At 36.3% G+C, this 20048-nt stretch overlaps 2 protein-coding genes across 3 annotated transcripts in view; both read left to right on the top strand.

The window, feature by feature from the left end:
• The window catches only part of LOC126256181 (neuronal calcium sensor 2), a 675443-nt gene extending 664042 nt beyond the window's left edge, over positions 1-11401 (top strand). For both annotated transcript variants that reach the window (XM_049955461.1, XM_049955462.1), the window contains one exon: positions 6850-11401. In XM_049955461.1, coding sequence (XP_049811418.1) covers positions 6850-7026 — 177 coding nt within the window. In that variant the 3' untranslated portion in view covers positions 7027-11401. The remainder of the gene's footprint in view (positions 1-6849) is intronic.
• Positions 11402-11517: 116 nt separating this feature from the next.
• Positions 11518-20048, top strand: part of LOC126256207 (neurocalcin homolog) — a 44949-nt gene continuing 36418 nt past the window's right edge. Inside the window, exons 1-2 of the mRNA XM_049955463.1 lie at positions 11518-11779; positions 18529-18647. Of these exons, the coding sequence (XP_049811420.1) occupies positions 11710-11779; positions 18529-18647 (189 nt within the window). The 5' untranslated portion in view covers positions 11518-11709. The remainder of the gene's footprint in view (positions 11780-18528; positions 18648-20048) is intronic.

Below are 20048 nucleotides of genomic sequence, written 5' to 3'. Positions count from 1 at the left end.
CAGTATGACTATGTTCTGTCAGGTGCAAACTTAAGGCTGATTTTGAATTTCTCAGATTAAGGTGCTCTTTAAAATAGTGACAACAATTTCAGTATTCTTGAAGAAGTGGAGATTATACATTCTTGGAAAAGTTCACTGAATGTAGCTTCAGTGAACAAGTGGAGGTCAGATGTCATGCTTATTAGCCACTTTTGACTGCATCAGCATGACTAATGTCCATGGTGTCCACCCCTGGTAGCTGAGTGGTCAGTGCGACAGAATGTCATACCTAAAAGCCCGGGTTCGATTCCCGGCTGGGTCGGAGCTCAGGGACAGGGTGTTGTGTTGTCCTTATCATCACCATTTCATCCCCATCCTCACGCAAGTCGCCGCAGTGGCGTCAACTCGAAAGACTTGCACCAGGCAAACAGTCTACCCAATGGGAGGCCCTCGCCACATGACATTTCCATGCCCATGATGTGGCTGCCTTTTTTTGTTTCATTATGGTTTTTATTACCTGGTATCATGCTGTTTTGACAATTTGCTAGTTTACAGAGAAATATCGAGGTCAACTGTTCCAATTCCATCCATGTACCACACAAAGATGAGTGAAATAAGTTTTAGTGTCAGTGGAGTTGAAAAACAGCTGAAATTGTTAAAAATTGGACAAAGCTCCAGGGCCTGATGGAATCCCTGCCAGATTCTGTACTGAATTTTCAGCTGAGTAACCTCTCCTCTAACTATAATCTATTGTAGATCCTCCAAACTAAAATGTGAATCTCAATATAGACAAGTGTAATGTGCTGCGAATACATAGAAAGAAAGATCCTTTATCATTTAGCCACAATGTAGCAGGTCAGCAACTGGAAGCAGTTAATTCCATAAATTATCTGGGAGTAGGCATTAGGAGTGATTTAAAATGGAATGACCTTATAAAATTAATCGTCGGTAAAGCAGATGCTAGACTGAGATTCGTTGGAAGAATCCTAAGGAAATGCAATCCGAAAACAAAGGAAATAGGTTACAGTACACTTGTTCGCCCACTGCTTGAATACTGCTCACTGGTGTGGGATCCGTATGAGATAGGGTTGATAGAAGAGATAGAGAAGATCCAACGGAGAGCAGCGCACTTCGTTACAGGATCATATAGTAATCACGAAAGCATTACGGAGGTGATAGATAAACTCCAGTGGAAGACTCTGCAGGAGAGACGCTCAGTAGCTCGATACGGGCTTTTGTTAAAGTTTCGAGAACATACCTTCACCGAGGAGTCAAGCAGTATATTGCTCCCTCCTACGTATATCTCACGAAGAGACCATGAGGATAAAATCAGAGAGATTAGAGCCCACACAGAGGCATACTGACAATCTTTCTTTTCACGAACAATACGAGACTGGAATAGAAGCGAGAACAGATAGAGGTACCCAAAGTACCCTCTGCCACACACCGTCAGGTGGCTTGCAGAGCATGGATGTGGATGTAGATGTAGATGTACGACAATCACCAAAACAAAATGAAAGGGGACGTGTCTGACGGGTATTACCACGGCAGTGGCCTGCCCAGAAGGCACTGCATCTTTCACAGTCAGATGGTTGCAGTGTTTCTTGATTTCTGAAAAGCATGTGACTCAGTACCACCTCCTTGCTTACTGTCAAAAGTACAATCACACGGGTTATCAAGTGAAATTTGTGACTGGATTGCGGACTTTTTGGTAGGGGGATGCAGCATGTTATCTTGGAGAGAGAGTCATCGTCAGATGTAGAAGTAACTTCGGGTGAGCCCCAGGGAAGGGTGTTGGACGTTTGCAGTTCATGTTGTATATTCATGATCTTGCAGACAATATTTCTAGTAACCTCAGACTCTTTGCAGATTAAGCAATTGTATATGCTGAAGTACAGTCTGAAAGAAGCTGCATAAGTATTTGGTCAGGTAATGAGAAAATTTCAAAGTGGTGCAAAGATTGGCAACTTGCTTTAAATGTTCATAAATATAAAATTGTGTGCTTCACAAAACGAAAAAAAAAAAAATGTAGTAGTCTATGACTATAGTATCAATGAGAATTGGCCAATGAGTTGGCCAACTCTTAGAGATACGTGGGTGTAACACTTTATAGGAACATGAAATGGAATGATTGCTTAGGCTCATTATGGGTAAAGCAAGTGGTAGACTTGAGTTTATTGCTAGAATACTGGGGAAGTGCAATCAGTCTACAAAGGAAACTGCTTACGAATCACTAGCGTGACGCATTCTAGAATATCACTCAAGTGAGTGTGACTCATACCAAATAAGACTAACACGGGATATTGAACATGTACAGTGAAGGGCAGCACCGATGGTCACAGGTTTGTGTGATCCATGGGAGAGTGTTGGTGACAGTGAAGAAATTGAACTTGAAAATTGATGTAAACTAAAGTCTACTAACAAAGTTTCAGATGCTGACTTTAAATCATAACTCTTGGAATATACTGCAATCTCATACTTATCACTCACATAGGGACCATGAGGACAACATTAGATTAGTTACAGCACACTCAGAGACATTTAAACAGTCAGTCTTCCAACACTCAATACATTAATGGAACACTAAGAAAGCCTAATAACTGGTGTGGTAGAATGTACCCTCTGCCAAGCACTGCACAGTGGTTAGCAAAGTATAGGTGTAGGTGTAGATGTAGATGTTGTCCAACTGCAAAATGTTAAGTTTATATAGGCTATACATTGATTGTGCATAACACATCGTACAGTACACTGTGTGTGTGTGTGTGTGTGTGTGTGTGTGTGTGTGTGTGTTGGTATCATTGTGTCACAAGGAATCTTCACTTCAGAAAATTATAAAATTATGAGACAGAGTTGCTGTTCGGTACTTATATTGAAGTGATGAAATCATTAGGATGACAGGTCTGAATGATATGCCTTTCTGGTTTACTCTTCTCCAATCTATTCCTCCTTCCTCCCTGAGAAAGGTACTAATAATTCCAAGCTATGCAGGTGTTGTGTTCTTATATGTATTTGTCAGCAGTACCTAAAATTTCCCCTCCTCAAGGTGGGTACAGGACCAGAAAAATATTAGTTAACTCTGAAGAAAGACATTATCTGAAAACTTGATTATGTTTTGAATCTGATGTGTGCGTCTGTCAACCATGTAATGCTTCAACTATACTACTACCAATTTTTGCCCTCAACTTTCTGTGATGTTCCCTTTCTTTAGTGCTGCTGTGGCACATTTATCCAGGACTAATTCCAAACTGATGTCAGTCCTCAGATTCATGTCCTATTAACCTGACGAGGATGTGGTGCAAAAGGGGTACATTAAGGATGTGGAGGGTCACATTGACCCTGTTTTTCATTTATATTTTTTAAGTATTTATTGGCACTTTTTAACAAAAGATGATAATTAAATTTATGAATTATTTATCAATTAAAGAATTTTCATAGAAATAAACACCATTAAGCGTACAAACGCTTTATTACTTAATTTTTACATAAGTCTACAAAATAATCATTTTAACAGCTCTACAAAACAATACGTTCTCATCAGTAATTCGGACTTTTTGCTAAGTATTTATGAGATAAATCTTCTTTGAACACAAAATTAATAATAAACTTTTGACATAAGCTGTTAATCATCTCTTGCCATAGCACATTGTTGATGTTCAGATGTGTGTGAAATCTTATGGGACTTAACTGCTAAGGTCATCAGTCCCTAAGCTTACACACTACTTAACCTAAATTATCCTAAGGACAAACACACACACCCATGCCCGAAGGAGGACTCGAACCTCTGCCAGGACCAGCCGCACAGTCCATGACTGCAGCGCCTTAGACCACTCGGCTAATCTCACGCAGCTGCACATTGGTGGCAGAATGGAAAAATGTGTTCTTGACAGATGAACATATGACAACCTTCACAACATGTGTCGTACACTTTGGACACTGGCAGTCGATTCTGTGTAAATTCTCCACTAAATTCTCTGATTCTCTTACGCAAAGTGCTTGGCAGTTGAAGTATTTCTTCTCGGGCACTCAAGTGTTCACTGACGAGTATATGGTCTAGTGTTTTTAAGAAATTACAATTCTTTTGGTTTTTATTGTTATTTCATCACTGAACAACTGCAGCATCTATGCTGGCCATATTCAATATTGCACAGAAGACAGACTGAGGCCATTTTTTTGAGTTGCGGCTTACATCATAACTTGCTGACTGCTCATCTGCAATGTCAGCTCCACCTTTTGTAGAATTATAAAACATGTTTATCTCTGGTTTCTTTTTATCTCCTGTTGATTCATCAATTTCAGCACTGTGATGAAGACTAGACATGAGCAAAACAACTTTGTTTTTCTTTGGTGTATGAGAAACAAGTGTAATATCCTTTTGGAAACCGAACTTAGATGAGTAGATTTCTCTACCGCCAATTTTGCAAAATTCAGGAGGGGTTTGCCTCTTGTTCTTACACACTATTGCCACAGAAGTTAGCTTGTGTTCTTTCAGCAGATGTGACATAGCTCGTAAATCAGTTATCAGAAGTCACATTACGGCTTGTTTTTGATATGGGTTGCACCAGCCAATTCACCGCATCAAATGATTTATTACTCAGTGAAAACGATCCCTCTGGCTGCTTCCCAGCATATATTTTTAGTTGAAGATATAGAAATTCTTTGCATTGACCAAACCAAATATTTTATGCCATATTTGGCCAGTTTTGATGGAATGTATTGTCTAAATGTGCATCTGCCTCTGAATGCAAGCAGCATTTCATCCATGGTTGTCTATTCTTCTAGTACATGGGCTTTCTTGCAGTTTTCAGCAAATATTTCAAATATCTGACGTATTGGTGCTAAGTTGTCCTACTGTTATCTTTCTTCACATGTGGATTTATCATCAAAATGAAGAGAGCTTTGAATAAAATGAAAACATTGAAATATTTCAACACCTGCTTCGTCTGAAGCCCAAAGGTCAACAGTGTTCTGCCTCACAGATTGGTAAAATCCAGCAATGTACAACAACCCTATATAAAGGGTCCGAACTTGTTGTTGAGGTGGATTTTTGCAGCACTTGAATCCATCTTTACCAAAATAAAATTAACTGCATACCTGATTTTCCAATCACTTGACTAATTTTGGTAACACAGCATAGTGAGCAGTACTTTGTAGCTCATTTAGTGGTGTGTTTTCTTCTTTGTCACTGCCTCCACTTGTATCTTGCTCAATACCACTACTGACACTGTGCTCATTTACAAAATCTTCATTTTCACTGCCATCTGTCATAAAGTCATTTTCACTGTGTAGTAATTCCACCAGCCGACATCGCATACGCTCAGCCTCCCTTTCTTCGTTGTCCATTTTGATTAAAAACACAAAAAAACATGAAACATTCGTGAAAAAAGATAAATTGAAAAATGCTACAGAAATACTACTTCGTGGTTATGGAAAGGTCAAAAATACCCTCTTACCTGTTGCACTCGTTTATCTCCTTTCACGGATGGCAGCTGACTTGAGTGTGTGCACGCACTAGGGAGGGAAGTCTGATAATTACAGCTACTGAGGACTTCCACAGTGTGCTACTGCGCAACTACAACAAAACAAAATGAGCAGGGTCAAACTGACTCTACCACATCCTTGTTGGGTTAATCAGTGGCTGGATTTCAGCGTCTGATTTTCCAAACAGCTTGAGATCATCCACATGCAGTAGATGATAAATTTTATGTGAATATCTTACTGTTTGACAGTCTAGGTCTTTTCTCTGTAGAATTGCCAACTGTAGCATAGTAGTGATGAACAGAAGTGGGGAGAATGAATCACTTGAAGAATTCCTTGCTTGATTTGACCAATCAGTGAAGTTTGATTAACACTAGGCAGTCATATCAAGTCACGTCAGCTTCATGATGTTTTCACATTGGATGTCACATCATGTCATGTCATTTTGCTTAGCTGAGTACTAAATGATGAGAGTGAGATTATTAGTTACCATCCTTAACACAACAAGCAGTGATAAAATTTATTAATGCATGGCAAACTTCATAATGGATATTCTTGATAAATTTTATATGGTAAAGTGCTGTGAAATAAACATAATTTCAAAACATTGACATTTATTTGCTTGTAAAAATATTTGCATACAAATATATAAAACAGTGTTTGTAATGGCATACATAGTCTGTTTGCCTTATCCAATAAGTTTTATTTCCTGTGTTGCAAAAAATTCATAAACAATTACATTTATCTCTTTCAGTGGAGCTGATTTTTTCATTCATTAAAAGGTTAATTAATGAAAATTGCTTCATAGTTTCTGTTCTTATTTATATTCAGTGTAGGCATCAGCTTTGCTCTGTTATTGTAAAAGCTAATTCATTTTGACTTTCAGGTATCTGGTTTTGCTTATGGAATCACAATCAATGAAAAAAATATCCAAGTTGTCTTGTAGCATTTGCAATTCGTCACAAAAACAAAGCAAAATAATTAAATAAAGATTAAGGAGAGACATAAGCATTGAATATAGTATTACAACAGGGATAAGGGATAAGATTTTCAATGTTAGCAGCAACCACAGGGGTCAACACCTCCCCCCACCCCCCTCTCCACGGTTGTTAAAGGAAAGAATAATGACAAGTTTCTTCATGTAAATAGTGTACTATGGATTTCCATTCTAGAATGAGAACAGAATGTCGCACATGTGACAGATGATAGGATTTCTAGATGATGTGAAAAATGTCAACATTATGTAGAAGTTACATGGGATTTCATAGATGAACTATGCATGTTACTCTCAGTCATCTTTTGTCAGTGTATACTTGATATTGACATCAAAACTCATGAATGTTTAAGATGTATTACCATAGATGATCCATAATTATATGGTAATTTTTGTTTCAGGCGATCTATGACATGCTAGGTGCCTGCTCTTCTAACAGACCAGCTGACTCAGCTGAGGAACGAGCTAAAAATATATTTGCCAAAATGGATGAGAACAACGATGGACAGTTGACTCAAGAGGAATTCCTCAAGGGTTGTCTCCAAGATGAGGAACTTTCTAAAATGCTTGCACCATAATGAGTGAAGAAGTTGCATCTCATTTCAATGAACATTATTGTCATGTCTTCTCTTTTTATGATATTAATATAAGAACGAGATTTCTTTTGATCATGTACATCTCTAAGTGAGGCTAGTCATTCACTGCTTAAAGCATAATTGTTGTGATAGACTGATATGCCTCACAGTAACAGAAACAGAGTGATGTGTTATAACAGCGTGACACGGGCTATAACTCACATTCCATGTTACTACTTGAAATGAATCAGAAAATATTTTCTACCACTTTTATCCTACATTCCTTCAGCATTTCCACTGTATGATATTGAAATATAACAGTGGTAGATGTCAAGGGCTATAGATATCATCTGATTTCCATTTTCTTTGTGAAATTGTGACATTAATTTGTTGTTATATTAATATGTAAGACTCCATCTCTTCAGCTGGTAACATAATGTGGTTGTTATTTATTGTACTTCTAAGTTAATTTTTGAACTACTGTGAAAGTATTGCAAAGTTTTTAAGAGTCTTTAAAAGAAGAGAAGGTTGAGTCTTATTTGCTCATGTCTAAAGAAACTTAACTGCATTTCTATGCTTGACCCCAGGTTAACAATAGTATAGGCATGTATATGTGTAGTAGGAACTTCATTATCATTTTGCTGCTAATACCCTATTGCTGTATGATATTTGTTTTGTGCAACATTTACATCTTTTTGCAACACTGCAGTTGATTAAAATAACAAGGAAACTTATTACTAATTATTTATTGGTGTCATTACATTGAATTAATAGTCAAGTGATTTTTCTGAATAATTTTTTTAATAACTGATGGATATTTTTTGAAATTTAAAATAACAAGGAAATTGCTGACTAATTATTTATTTATGTCACTTCATTGACTTAATTGTCAAATTATTTTTCTGAGTGGTTTTTTTAGTAACTGATTAATATTTTTTGAAATTTACTTTAGGTGGCATGCTTTTCTTTTGGTCTCTCTCTGGCAACTGTGTAACATACCCACGAACAAGATTTCATGGGAGATGATAAAATATCACAAAGCAGTTAATAGAAAGTTGTTAAATATGGGTGTGTAATTACATTTCCAGAATTTGTAGATTCCTTCTTTGTAGCAGGAACCAGATATATGATCAGCTCTGTGTCTTTTAGAGATACTGTCACTGCCAGTGTTCCAGATTACATTATGCCTCCATAATCCTTGCTCCTTGTCTTCTGTAAGTGCTTTCTTCATCTGTGAAAACAGTCTTAAGTTGAGACTGTAGTTCTCAAACATTCAGCAAGTTAAATTCATTCTGTTAAAAACTGGCATGTGTAGTGAGTAGTAAGCTGTTCCATGCCACTGCCTGTTTTTTCTATTTTTCAACAGTACTGTTTAGAGCAAACTAAGTGTTTGTCACAGATCTTGCACTTAGAGTGAAATTTGTCAGAAATTCATAATCTACCTGTTGTTATCTGGACATTATGTTCTTCGCTGTATATTTATGGCCACATTGTATAGATGATGTGCCCATTACCCATTCACTAATTTGTAACATGTTGTGTGCTGCTGAAAGCTATTAGTTTGCATGTTTCATAGCAATAGATTTACTGCATTGAAGAAAAAAAGACAGTTCCTCCCCACTCTGCACATTTCATAGTTATAAGAAATGTTATTTTCTCATTTCCATATGCCATACTTAACTATTTTTGAAATGACATTGAAAAGCTTATAGATACTGGCAACTAAAAGACCAGCTTTCAATGTTTATTATGCTGTATTTATTTTTCCTTCTTTTCTTATTTTTGTTTTGTTGTTTGTGTTCATTCTCTCTTTGTTCTTGCCCCTTAAAAACTAATCTTTTCACATGACATCATATACTGAAATGCTGTGATAATATGTATTCTGGATGTATGTAAATTTTATACTTGAAAACTGCCACTCTGTGAATATGTTTGTACATCTCTCATATTAGATGCAGCTTATTTTGTGATGATTCATCAACTTACTCATGAAATCACTCTACTATTGTAGAAACTCTGCATATTTTTTCATTGAAGTTATTCACTGAACAAGTCGCATTGCTGGTGTTTAACTGTAATCAGTGGAATGAAGGTATTCTGAAAAAAGTAACTTAAAAAATGTTACCCTTATACTCTCCTTCTTGTGGTACACTCCTGAAGTGTAATATTTATGAAATATTGTACTTCGATATGCTCATTCAAGTACCGATCTGAATTTCTTAGCTGACAAAGATTAGTTGTGATGACAGCTTCTGAAATAATATTTGAATTTAGTTCATCAGATCAGTGATAAACTGTCACTTTGGCTCAGGCCTTTTCTAACACCTTCCTTGTCATTCTTCTACATTGGATCACCAAAAGTGGAAATATAATAAACTTACATTTGAAGTACTATGCTAGCTTATCCATACCGTACACTTTGCACGTATCAGATTACTAACAAGCTGCAAAATTTATTTCCACTTTAAAAAATGAATCATGTTCAGTCCTTTCATCATAAGTCAGTTGGAAATACCTTTCTTCATGAATGCATGATTGCAAGATATGGTAGGAGCTTTGTCTCAGTGATATTTTTATGTCATCTTATCTTCAAAATTTTTAATATGTTTTTCTCTATATTTTCTCATATGGATTAACAGTGGTACAGATTGTATACAAGAGCTGTATTTTCATGAAAGGGGTTTAATGATACAGGTTTAAAAATATATCATTCATCAGTGTGGCAGTTGTATACATATAGCAATGCTTTTTCATTAGTGTTATGTAGTAGGCTTGTCCTTTTAACATTTTAATCATCTTTAACTTTTGTGTAATAATTTATGTAAAAAACACAATTTGCTTGAATCCAGGCCTTAAAATGCAAAGTCAATACAGAGTGTGTGTGTGTGTGTGAGACAGAGAGAGAGAGGTAATGGAAGAGGGAACTCTGAGGTTCAGGTTTCATAATATTGTATGCTGTAAAGTGTAGACCGTTATACTGTAATTGTGAAATAGAACCTGTTATTCATTACATCTGCCTCAAAGTGTGGGGAACATTTGACTGAAAAGTAAGAGACCAAATTATTTGTTGAAAACACAATTTTTGTTTCATTCAATGGTGCATTTAATTTGAAACAAGATGAACTGTATGGGCATAAACATTTCAAATACATTATATAGTGGTAATGAAGAAACTGTTTTGTGGACATTTACATTTAAACTACAAGCCTTCAGTTTTTGCCATATTTTGTAATTTTAAAATATTGGGAACAAGTCTCTTAAAGCAATGATGCCTTTCCCCTTCTATTATGTATGTTATATAAATATCAGGAAATGTCAATCAGATATTTTCCATGTTAAAGAGATGAAATCTTGATGTGTTAATATAATCCAATTGATAGGTATATTCTTCTCCTAGACAATTAATGATCATATATGAAGTTTCAGCATGACATAAATTTAATACTTGTTGATTTATGATGAAACACGCGTTTAATGTTGCTGTCTTCTTGTTTCAGTGAGTCTTGATATGTTAAAGACTAAATGAATTAGGAAAGGAAGTGACATAGAAGTGTATGTGTAGCACAATTTATTGTGTTGATATGACTTTCTTTGTTATGGCAAAACCTAATCTGAACTTATATCTCTTTCATATGCTTGATGTTTCATGTACAGATCTAATTTACTGCCAAGAAAATGGTATGTTATGTAGCTGATAAAGAGCTGGAATTAACATTAATTACTATGTAAAATAATATTATTTGACAGAATGTATGAGGATAAGCCATTTATACTGTCCATGCACAATTTATATTTTTGTACTCTCTCTGCACATGCTGTTGTAATACAGCATTCTAACAATGATGAAATCCCTGCATCACTTTCAGTATTTGTAAATCTTTTTTTTAAAACACTGATGAGATGTGTGTGCTGTAGATAAATCATAGCTACCTTTAATATGAGTTTTGCATATAAGTTGTAATGCTATCAATATGTCATTGCTATGCTTTGTTTTTTATTGTACCAGATGTATGAGGTTCCATCAGCAATTCTCAATTGCAGTTTGAAGGTGAATTCTCAAAGAGCTATAAATTTGTGCTACTTGTTATATATTACATAAATGTTGTTCCCTGGGAATTGCCTTTAAACTTTTATTTCATTGTGTAGTATTGGTAGGATTGATACCATTATTTAACTTGACGGTAGTGCAATCTGCATTCTGCAATTCGTTATAAGAACATAGGATGCTATGAAAAGTCAATTTTGTAGTGTACTGTATGGTGTATGTAGTTTGAGACGTGGAAGTGTTGTCTGGAATCTCATATTTCTGACAAAACTGTAATTTCTTACTGTATGTCATGAAAGTTGGGCACAGATATTAAAACTTACATAAATAGCATTGAGATACTGAGCGATTTTGAATGGTAAATTAAGAAAAGCTTCACATATTTTCATGATAAACTTGTAAAGATAACTCAGAAATTATTGGAAATGAAATCATTCCTTAAAAAGAAAACATGATTGTAGTTATTGAAATTGAATTAGAAAACCCTTTCAAGTGATGATGTGATGTATGTGAATGTTACGTTACACAGAATTTGTTATGTAGTAACAATCTGATTTCATTTATTAACTTTCTTTTGTTATTGTAGGTGCGACTGGTGGAATAATTTTCTTTGAATCTAGTTGTAGATTGTAGTAAGAAAAATGGGAAAACAGAACAGCAAACTCAAACCTGAAGTACTGGAGGATCTTAGACAAAATACTGAATTTTCTGGTGAGTTAATCTTTGTGTGTGTGTGTGTGTGTGTGTGTGTGTGTGTGTGTGTGTGTGTGTGTGTGATGTGATTTTTAATTTATTGTAATTTAGTTATGAAAAACAATTGAGCACATACCTCCTTTAACTCTCATAATATATAGCTACTGAATGTGCACAAAAATAAATTATGCAAGGTTCATATTACAAGGATGGTTTGAAAAGTTCTCAGAATCACCACGAGAGGTCAGCGCACTAGCACAATGAGTTGTTGAAATGATATTCATTGGACTGTTGTCTGTAATCACATGCCAAGTCAGTGCTCTTGTGGCAGTGATGTGGCTCTGTGTTGTTTCTGCTTAGGGATTTGAGAAGATGGAAAAAATCAAGATTTGAGCAGTGATTAAGTACTTAGTAAAGAAAGGTATGAAAGCAAAAGACATTCATGCCAATTTCCTGAATACACTGGGGGCTTCTGCTTCTTCTATTCAACTGCTGCCAAGTGGAGAAATGAATTTAAATTTGGTCAGGAGAGCTTAGATGATGATCCATGCAGGGGTCAGGCAAGATATGTCACTACTCCAGAAATCATTGCAGAAGTACACAAAATGGTCACGGAGGATCACCCATTGAAAGTGTGTGAAACTTCTCATGCTTGCCAGATGTCATCTGGAAGGGTATATCACATTTTAACTGAAGAATTAGAAATGAAAAAATTATCTGCAAGATGGGTGCCGCGACTCTTGATGCTGGATCAAAAACGCATGACAATGGACATATCGGAACAATGTTTGGCCTGTTTTAGGAGAAACGAATAAGATTTTTTGAAACTTGGGTGCACTACTATACTCCAGAGACAAACCAACAGTCAAAGGAGTGGAAATGTGCTGATTCTCTGCCACCAAAGAAAGCAAAGACAATTCCTTTGGCAGGAAAGGTCATGGCATCTGTGTTCTGGGATGCAAAGGGGATTCTGTTTATGGATTATCTCCACACTGGGCAAACCATTACTGGAGAATACTATGATAACCTCCTGGACAAATTGCAACAAACGATATGTGAAAAAAGGCCAGGTTTAACAAGGAAGAAAGTCATCTTCCATCAAGACAATGTGCACCTGCACACATGCCATCACAATGGCAAAATTACACGAAATAAGGTATGACTTGTTGCCATATCCGCCTTATTCACCTGATATGGCTCTGTCAAACTTCCATCTCATCTCAAAACTCAAAATTTTTCTTGGTGAATGAAGATTCACTTCAAATGATGAATTGATAGCCATTGTTGACAACTGTTTTGCAGGCCTGGAGGAAACTCATTTTTGAGATGGGATCAAGGCAATGGAACATTGTTGGACCAAGTGCATTAATCTACAAGGAGACTACACTGAAAAATAAAAAAAAGTTTCAGTGATGTAAGTACTTTTTTTCTATTCCATTCCAAGAACTTTTCAAACCACCCTCGTATCTTATATACTAAATTATAATTAAACAGAAATCAACACAGAGATAATATGTTAGAAGCAAATTATGACGGGGGAAAAGTCCTTGTGGACTGTGTGACGTTCACCTGCTTTATTTCTTCGTTGATAGTCCTCATTGTCAACGTACTGCATTTTTCAACGTACTGCATTGTAATACTGGCTGAAAAATAGGGGCTGGAAGTTCAACACATCAAGATCCCAGCTTGCTTCATTACAAATGACAAAGTGAGGTACAGCAGTTTGTAGAAAGAGGAGAAAACTTAACATGAGACCTGATCATAAATTTTTGCTTTGATGATCCTATCTCCGCCCATATTGTTTTAATGAGTGGTATAATTGTCTTCTCTCTGTGATATAGTCAGTAGCCTTCCACATTCTTGTTACCTGGACATGCATTTGTGTTATGTTGATGTTAATAGCCGAGTGCTTGCTATGCTCTTTAATTCACTTTAGTTGTCCTGTACCCTTACTGTAAATCCATGAAATGCGCCTTGATATTTTACGGCTGTGATGAGTGAGATAGCTGGTAAGATCTTAATAAACTGAGTTCAGACCCAAATCTTCATGTAAGTTGAAGTGTTCATCACTCATTATTAGGTTCTCTGTCAGCTTTACAGTGACATTACCTCAACACAGAAATTTTTAGTCCTTACCATGATACTGGGCTTCATGTATTTTAAGTTACAATAGTCCCTATAAAAACAAAAAATGAGTCTGCTCCAATTACTATGAAATTATTTGCGTGATTGTTTTTTGACCTTGAACTACGTCCTTGCACTGCAACAAATTTGATCAGAATCAGTGCACTCAGTGACATGGATGAGTGATAATATCTAGATGTGTCATTTGACTCCACTGGAAAATACCATTTACTGACACTACAGTGATCCTGCTAAAGTCAGAGAAAAAATCGTGGTGGATTATAGAAGGAAAGGAGGTTATGATTTGACAATGAGGCCATTCAAGATGGGACTGTTGAAAAGAAAATGACTGTAATTTCAAACCATTCAAGGAACTGATTTAGGATAAATGTGGGTATCCCAGACAAGGATTTGAACCCCATTCATTCAAATGTGAGTCTAGTCTCTTAACCACTAAAGCATTTTTTTTTAATTTTTTTTGTGGCAATGAAGGGATGATGGGTAGCAGAAAGGAGAAAAGGGCAATGCCATGGCAGGATGATAAAACTGAGAAATGATTCATTTGAGGAGGATGTCATTTACTGCAATGAAACAGTGTCTACAGATGGTACGGAGGTCGAGCACGACATTGTATCAGTAATAACTACAAGAAGGTTAGCACAAAATTAAAGATTGTGGGGTTTGACAGATGACAGGGGAGTATAATTGATTCATTATTAGTAGCTTATTTAATGTGAAATTTGTCTTGGGGGAACCAAAAATGCTGATGAGTGAGGGAAGAAACTCAATACATGTGAGGTCTGTTCAAAAAATTCCAGAAGATCCGTAATTTTATGCTAATTGTGTGTCAGAGAGAAATGCAGTTTACATCTCTGCACATGTCTGTGTTTAATGTGTCACTGCCAGAAGTTTCATTGTTGTATGTCTGTTAGTTATTGTATGTCTGTTAGTTATTGTTCAGTACTGTATTGAGTAGAAAATTGTGTCGGACAGTTTGCAGATTTCAAGATGGCAGAGTCGGAGGTGCAATGCATTTGCATTGAATTTTGTGTGAAACTCAAGAAAACATTTACAGAGACATACCAAATAATGCAGAAAGCCTTCGGTGATGAGTACTTAAGCCATACTCGGTGTCACGAATTGTTTCACATGGGTTTAAAAATTGATGGTACTATCAGGAGTGTTGCGATGCCTATGAGAAAATGTGAGAAGGAAACTGCCTGAAAGCTGGTGAGACAATCATGGATCTTGCATCATGATAACGCACCTGCACATTCATTGCTGTTGGTGCATGACTATTGCACTATTAAGTTAAAGATGACCCTCATTGAGGATGCCTTTCGACTTCTACCGGCAATGCTCATCAGGAACGTCAATGAAATTGTAGGTGCCAATTGAAAACTGATTGTCAAGAGATTGCAGAAGAATGTAACATTTCAGTTGGATCATGTCATGAAATCCTGACACAGCATCTTGGAATGCTTCATGTTGCCAACAGGTTCATCTAATGGCTCATGAGTCAAGACCAGAAAGACCTTCACCTCGCAATCCATGAAGGGATATCACACAAATGAGAATGAGGTGTTTGTTAAGAGAATCGTAACTGGTGATGAGACGTGGGTCTACAGCTGTGATGTTGAGGCCAAGGTTCAGTCTTCACAGTGTGTTGGGCAAGGTTCTCCATGACAAAAAAAGGCTCATCAGATAAGGTAAAATTTCAAAGCCATGCTGATAATTTTCTTTGACTGTGAAGGATTGGTTCATTATGGATTTGTGCCACAGGGACAAACTGTTAATCGATGGTACTATCAGGAGTGTTGCAACGCCTATGAGAAATGTGAGAAGGAAACTGCCAGAAAGGTGGTGAGACAGTCATGGCTCTTGCATCATGATAACGCACCCACACATTCGTTCCTTTTGGTGCATGACTATTGCACAAAAAACGAAATCACTGTGCTGCCTCATCCTCCGTATTCTCCAGACCTGGGCCCAGCAGACTTTTTTTTTTTTTATCTCCATAGTTGAAAATACCCTTGAAGGGATGAAGATTTGCAGCGATAGATGAGATAAAAGAAAATTCACAACCAGAACTTAACACTATCTAGCAAGAGGCATACAAAGACTACTTCCGGAATGGGAAATGAGGTTGGGAGACGTATATCAATTGTGGAGGAGAGTATTTCATGGGAAGACATGTGCAATAAGTAAAAGGTAAGCGTAGAAAAATTTTGTGGTCAAAATTCTGGAATTTTTTTGAACAGAACTCATATGAGGTAGGAAATGTAATTAATGACATAAATATTGTGGATACTGATATGTCTGCATACCAAATAGCATATAGTTCATGGTCATTCATGTCGATTGATAGATTGGTACTCATTGTTTCACAAAGAAGCTCAACACTAGCCGGAACATTACGTGGTATTAACAAACACCAGCCACAGACAAATCATTGCTTGGTGTTTTAAAATGGACCAGTGAGAGAAATAAATTTCCTGTCATGAGCGCTGAATGAAAGGACTATGTTGGGAAAAGGTACAGGGCAAGAGATGGTGAGAAACTGGTCACTCATCCACTGAATGAGGACCTTGTGTCATAGGCTGTGAAGGCATGATAGTATTATTTAGGGAGTGCATCATATGTCTTTCAAAATTATCTTTATCATATTGATACAAGTGTTAAGAAAAGTAGGGTTTTTGGAGCAGAAGTAACTGCACTTCTCAGTGCTAGGAATTAGCTGATTAAAACATGCTAAAACATGAACCAGAGACTTGAGTGGACATTGTATAAATTTGAGTGTTTAAATAATTACAGAAAATTTTAGACGCACAGTTTTTCCTTTTTTTTAAAAACAAAAGGTGTCTCAAAAAGTGTCTTTTCTTTACTGTTTTGAAAATCCTCTTTTGAGCTTTTCAGTTGGCCTTTATGGCAATGGTCTTCCTTCCTTTTTACAATGTTATACCTTATAAAAAGATTCACATATTCTAAGAACACACACACACACACACACACACACACACACACACAACACACACACACACACACACACACACACACACACACACACACACCATAGCCTGCAAAAATTATTCTATTTTCCGACAAGAATTTCACCAATCAGTTTGAATTCAATTGAACTATTTTTTTGTCTTGCAACATAAATAGTCTTATCATCTCATCACTTTTGTATTAACCCTGTCTTTTTTATTAGTTTTGAACTTCATGTGTTGGCCGTTAACTAATGCCTCTTGCACCTGTAATTTTCTTCATATCTGTCATGTCTGTACACGTGCTACTGTCTCCAGCTACTACACTTCCCTTTCATCTTTATATTGCCTGCTATGGCTCTTCTTTTGTGTTTGATTTCAGTGTGCCTTTTTTCTATCTCTTTTGACTAAGAGTATTGTTCCCTTCAACACCAACTCAGCATTTATTTTATTTGTTTTACATAAGACAGTATTTGCTTTGCATTCAATCTGTGCAATATTGTAATCTATTGAGCTCCTGCTTTCCTGAACACTTTTTACCATGTTTTGTGCAAAATCTGTTGTGAAAATATTGCTATTGAGTTTTTTCCAGCACACAAGCCAAATCTGAAAAGATGGAGCTATTTATGGAAGAAGCCAAATTATTGTTGCCCATCAAGGCACCTCAGAGGACACTTGTGTGAAGCACAATACAATTAGTGTACTTTCTACATTAACCCTTTCATACCCACTGGCTACAATTCTGTACATTAAATTTTATGGGCTCTTAGTTGAAAATCCCATTGAAAGGACAAAGATTTGCAATGATAGATGAGATAAAAGAAAATTTGCAACCAGCATTTGCCCCAGTGGAAACCTCATCTACACATGTGTGAATGTACAATCTTTTTATCATGTACAAATGCTGCCAACTGTTGGGATTCACATTAAAAACATGAAATAGTTATTGTAGCAGTACACAGCAGCTTTTGACCACCAGAATGTATTGAAGTGATTGGTTAACTATATTCCACTATATAAATGAATATTATTGTTATTGTTATATTGAATGGTAATTATTGACTGACCAGTTTATTTATTACTACATTGAATATTTTAAAATTAGTATTTTAGTCCATGAAAAGGGAGCCAAGTGTAAAAAATATATTTTGAAAACAGGCACATATTTACATATAAACCTTGCATCTAAAGTCCTTAAAAAATCACATAAGGGCATTACAGCATAAAGCAAAAATTTTCTTCCTTCGGAAAAAATTCAAGTCTGACAGGGTTAATAAACACCCATATAAAAATCATAATGATGTTATAATTGTGTCAAATTCTTGCTGTGAATTTTCACTTTTGCATCATTCTCAGTTGACTTCATCTCACTATTTCTTTTAGCATTTGCGTTCTTCTCTTCTGCATATTTTGTCCTTGCATTAATATTAATTGCCATTGCATTTTCTTATATTCCTCTCTTACCTGTGTTTGCTGTCTTCTGAGATCCGTATTGCATCCTTGTGACCCATGTCTCTAAACCTGTGAGATATCCACATTCCGAAAAATAATTGTTGAATGTGGGAAATAATCAAATAGTGTCTCAATATGTTTTGTTGTTAGTTGAGTTTTTTTTCACATAACATTTTTATGTTAAAATTTGTATTTTTGTGCCAGATGCGGAAATTCAGGAATGGTACAAAGGCTTCCTGAAAGACTGTCCAAGTGGACACTTAAGTGTTGAAGAGTTTAAGAAGATATATGGGAACTTTTTCCCATATGGGGATGCATCAAAGGTTTGTATGTTTTATCTGAAACAATGCAAAGTCTCTCTGTAAAGACCTGTTAATTCATACATTTTAAAGTTATTTTTAATGTACTCCCCCCCCCCCCCCCCTCTCTCTCTCTCTCTCTCTCTCTCTCAAAAATCCTGTGAAGGAGCAGAGCATTCCCGACCATTGAATGAAGGCAAAAGAGAGAGAGAGAGAGAGAGAGAGAGAGAGAGAGAGAGAGAGAGAGAGATACATGGTCTCTGTTACTGTTTGTTCAGTTAGTTATAGAACTAGACACCTATAATATTGAAAATGAGAATTCTACACAATACACTTCCAGTTCACACCTTTATTTACTTTTGTAGTGTGCACTCTTGGAGCTATACAATAAAATATTTAATCTTTGCTCTTTCTGAAAATACATTTTTCTATCATTATGTAATTGACACTTTTCAAATGTATGTGTGTGGTACAGCTGTTAATAACTACGCAGGGAGAATCACCTAAAACTTTCACCACATATGTTGCAGAAGTGGAAAGTGCTGTTGATATGTAGTTTCCACAGAGTGGATTGGTAGTCAGGAGCTTGTATTGTTAGCCAATAAACAGATTGAAATAATACATAGAAAATATATTTTTGTGCAAACATACACTTTTTAAAGAGAACAAAGCCTAATGACATTAAATAACTAAAAGCAGAATGTCAATGGTGTTTGTTGCAGTATTCTAGTGCGAGTCATTTTTGAGAGATTGTATTTTGAAAAGTTTCCACGCTCTGACACTTGTTTGTGCCATTCAACCTGCGTAGGTAAATGTTGTTATGTTTGCTTACAGTGTGCTTGTGTGTTCTGTGAGTGCATTGTGACTTGCTAGTCAGATAGTGTGTGACAGTCCAAGAAGAAGGTCGTGAGCGGATGATGGGATTTACCTTGCTCATGTTGTATGGAGAATGTAGCAACAATGCAGTTCATTCGTGTATGGTGTATGCAGCAAGATATCCCAGTAGACATCAACCATCTCCACATTCTTTTTATCACCCTCTTCAAACAGTTATGTGAAAGTGGTAGTGTAACACATAGACAATGCAACAGAAGGTAAGAGGTAGAAATTAATGTTCTTGCTGTCATTGCAATTGAACCACATGTTAGCTCCCACACAGTCACTTGAGGAAGTAGCATGAGTCTTGCAACTGTCTTATGCATTCTCCATTGGCATCAGTTCCCTCCCTGTCACATCTCTCTCCATGAAGATTGTGAGAATCATGTTAACTTTATACATGGACATTAAGATAAGATACTCTTGATGTGTTACATATCTTATTTAGTATGAATTCACATTTATCAATTATGGCCATCTAAACCACTGAAAAATGCACTATTGGTTTGTTGACAATCCCTGTCAGCTTTGTCAGGTGGATCATCTGTG

The sequence above is a fragment of the Schistocerca nitens genome, chromosome 1 (genome assembly GCF_023898315.1).
Source record: "Schistocerca nitens isolate TAMUIC-IGC-003100 chromosome 1, iqSchNite1.1, whole genome shotgun sequence".
Taxonomy (NCBI): domain Eukaryota; kingdom Metazoa; phylum Arthropoda; class Insecta; order Orthoptera; family Acrididae; genus Schistocerca; species Schistocerca nitens.
The sequence above is the reverse complement of the archived record's forward strand: the minus strand, read 5'-3'. Positions and strand labels throughout refer to the sequence as shown.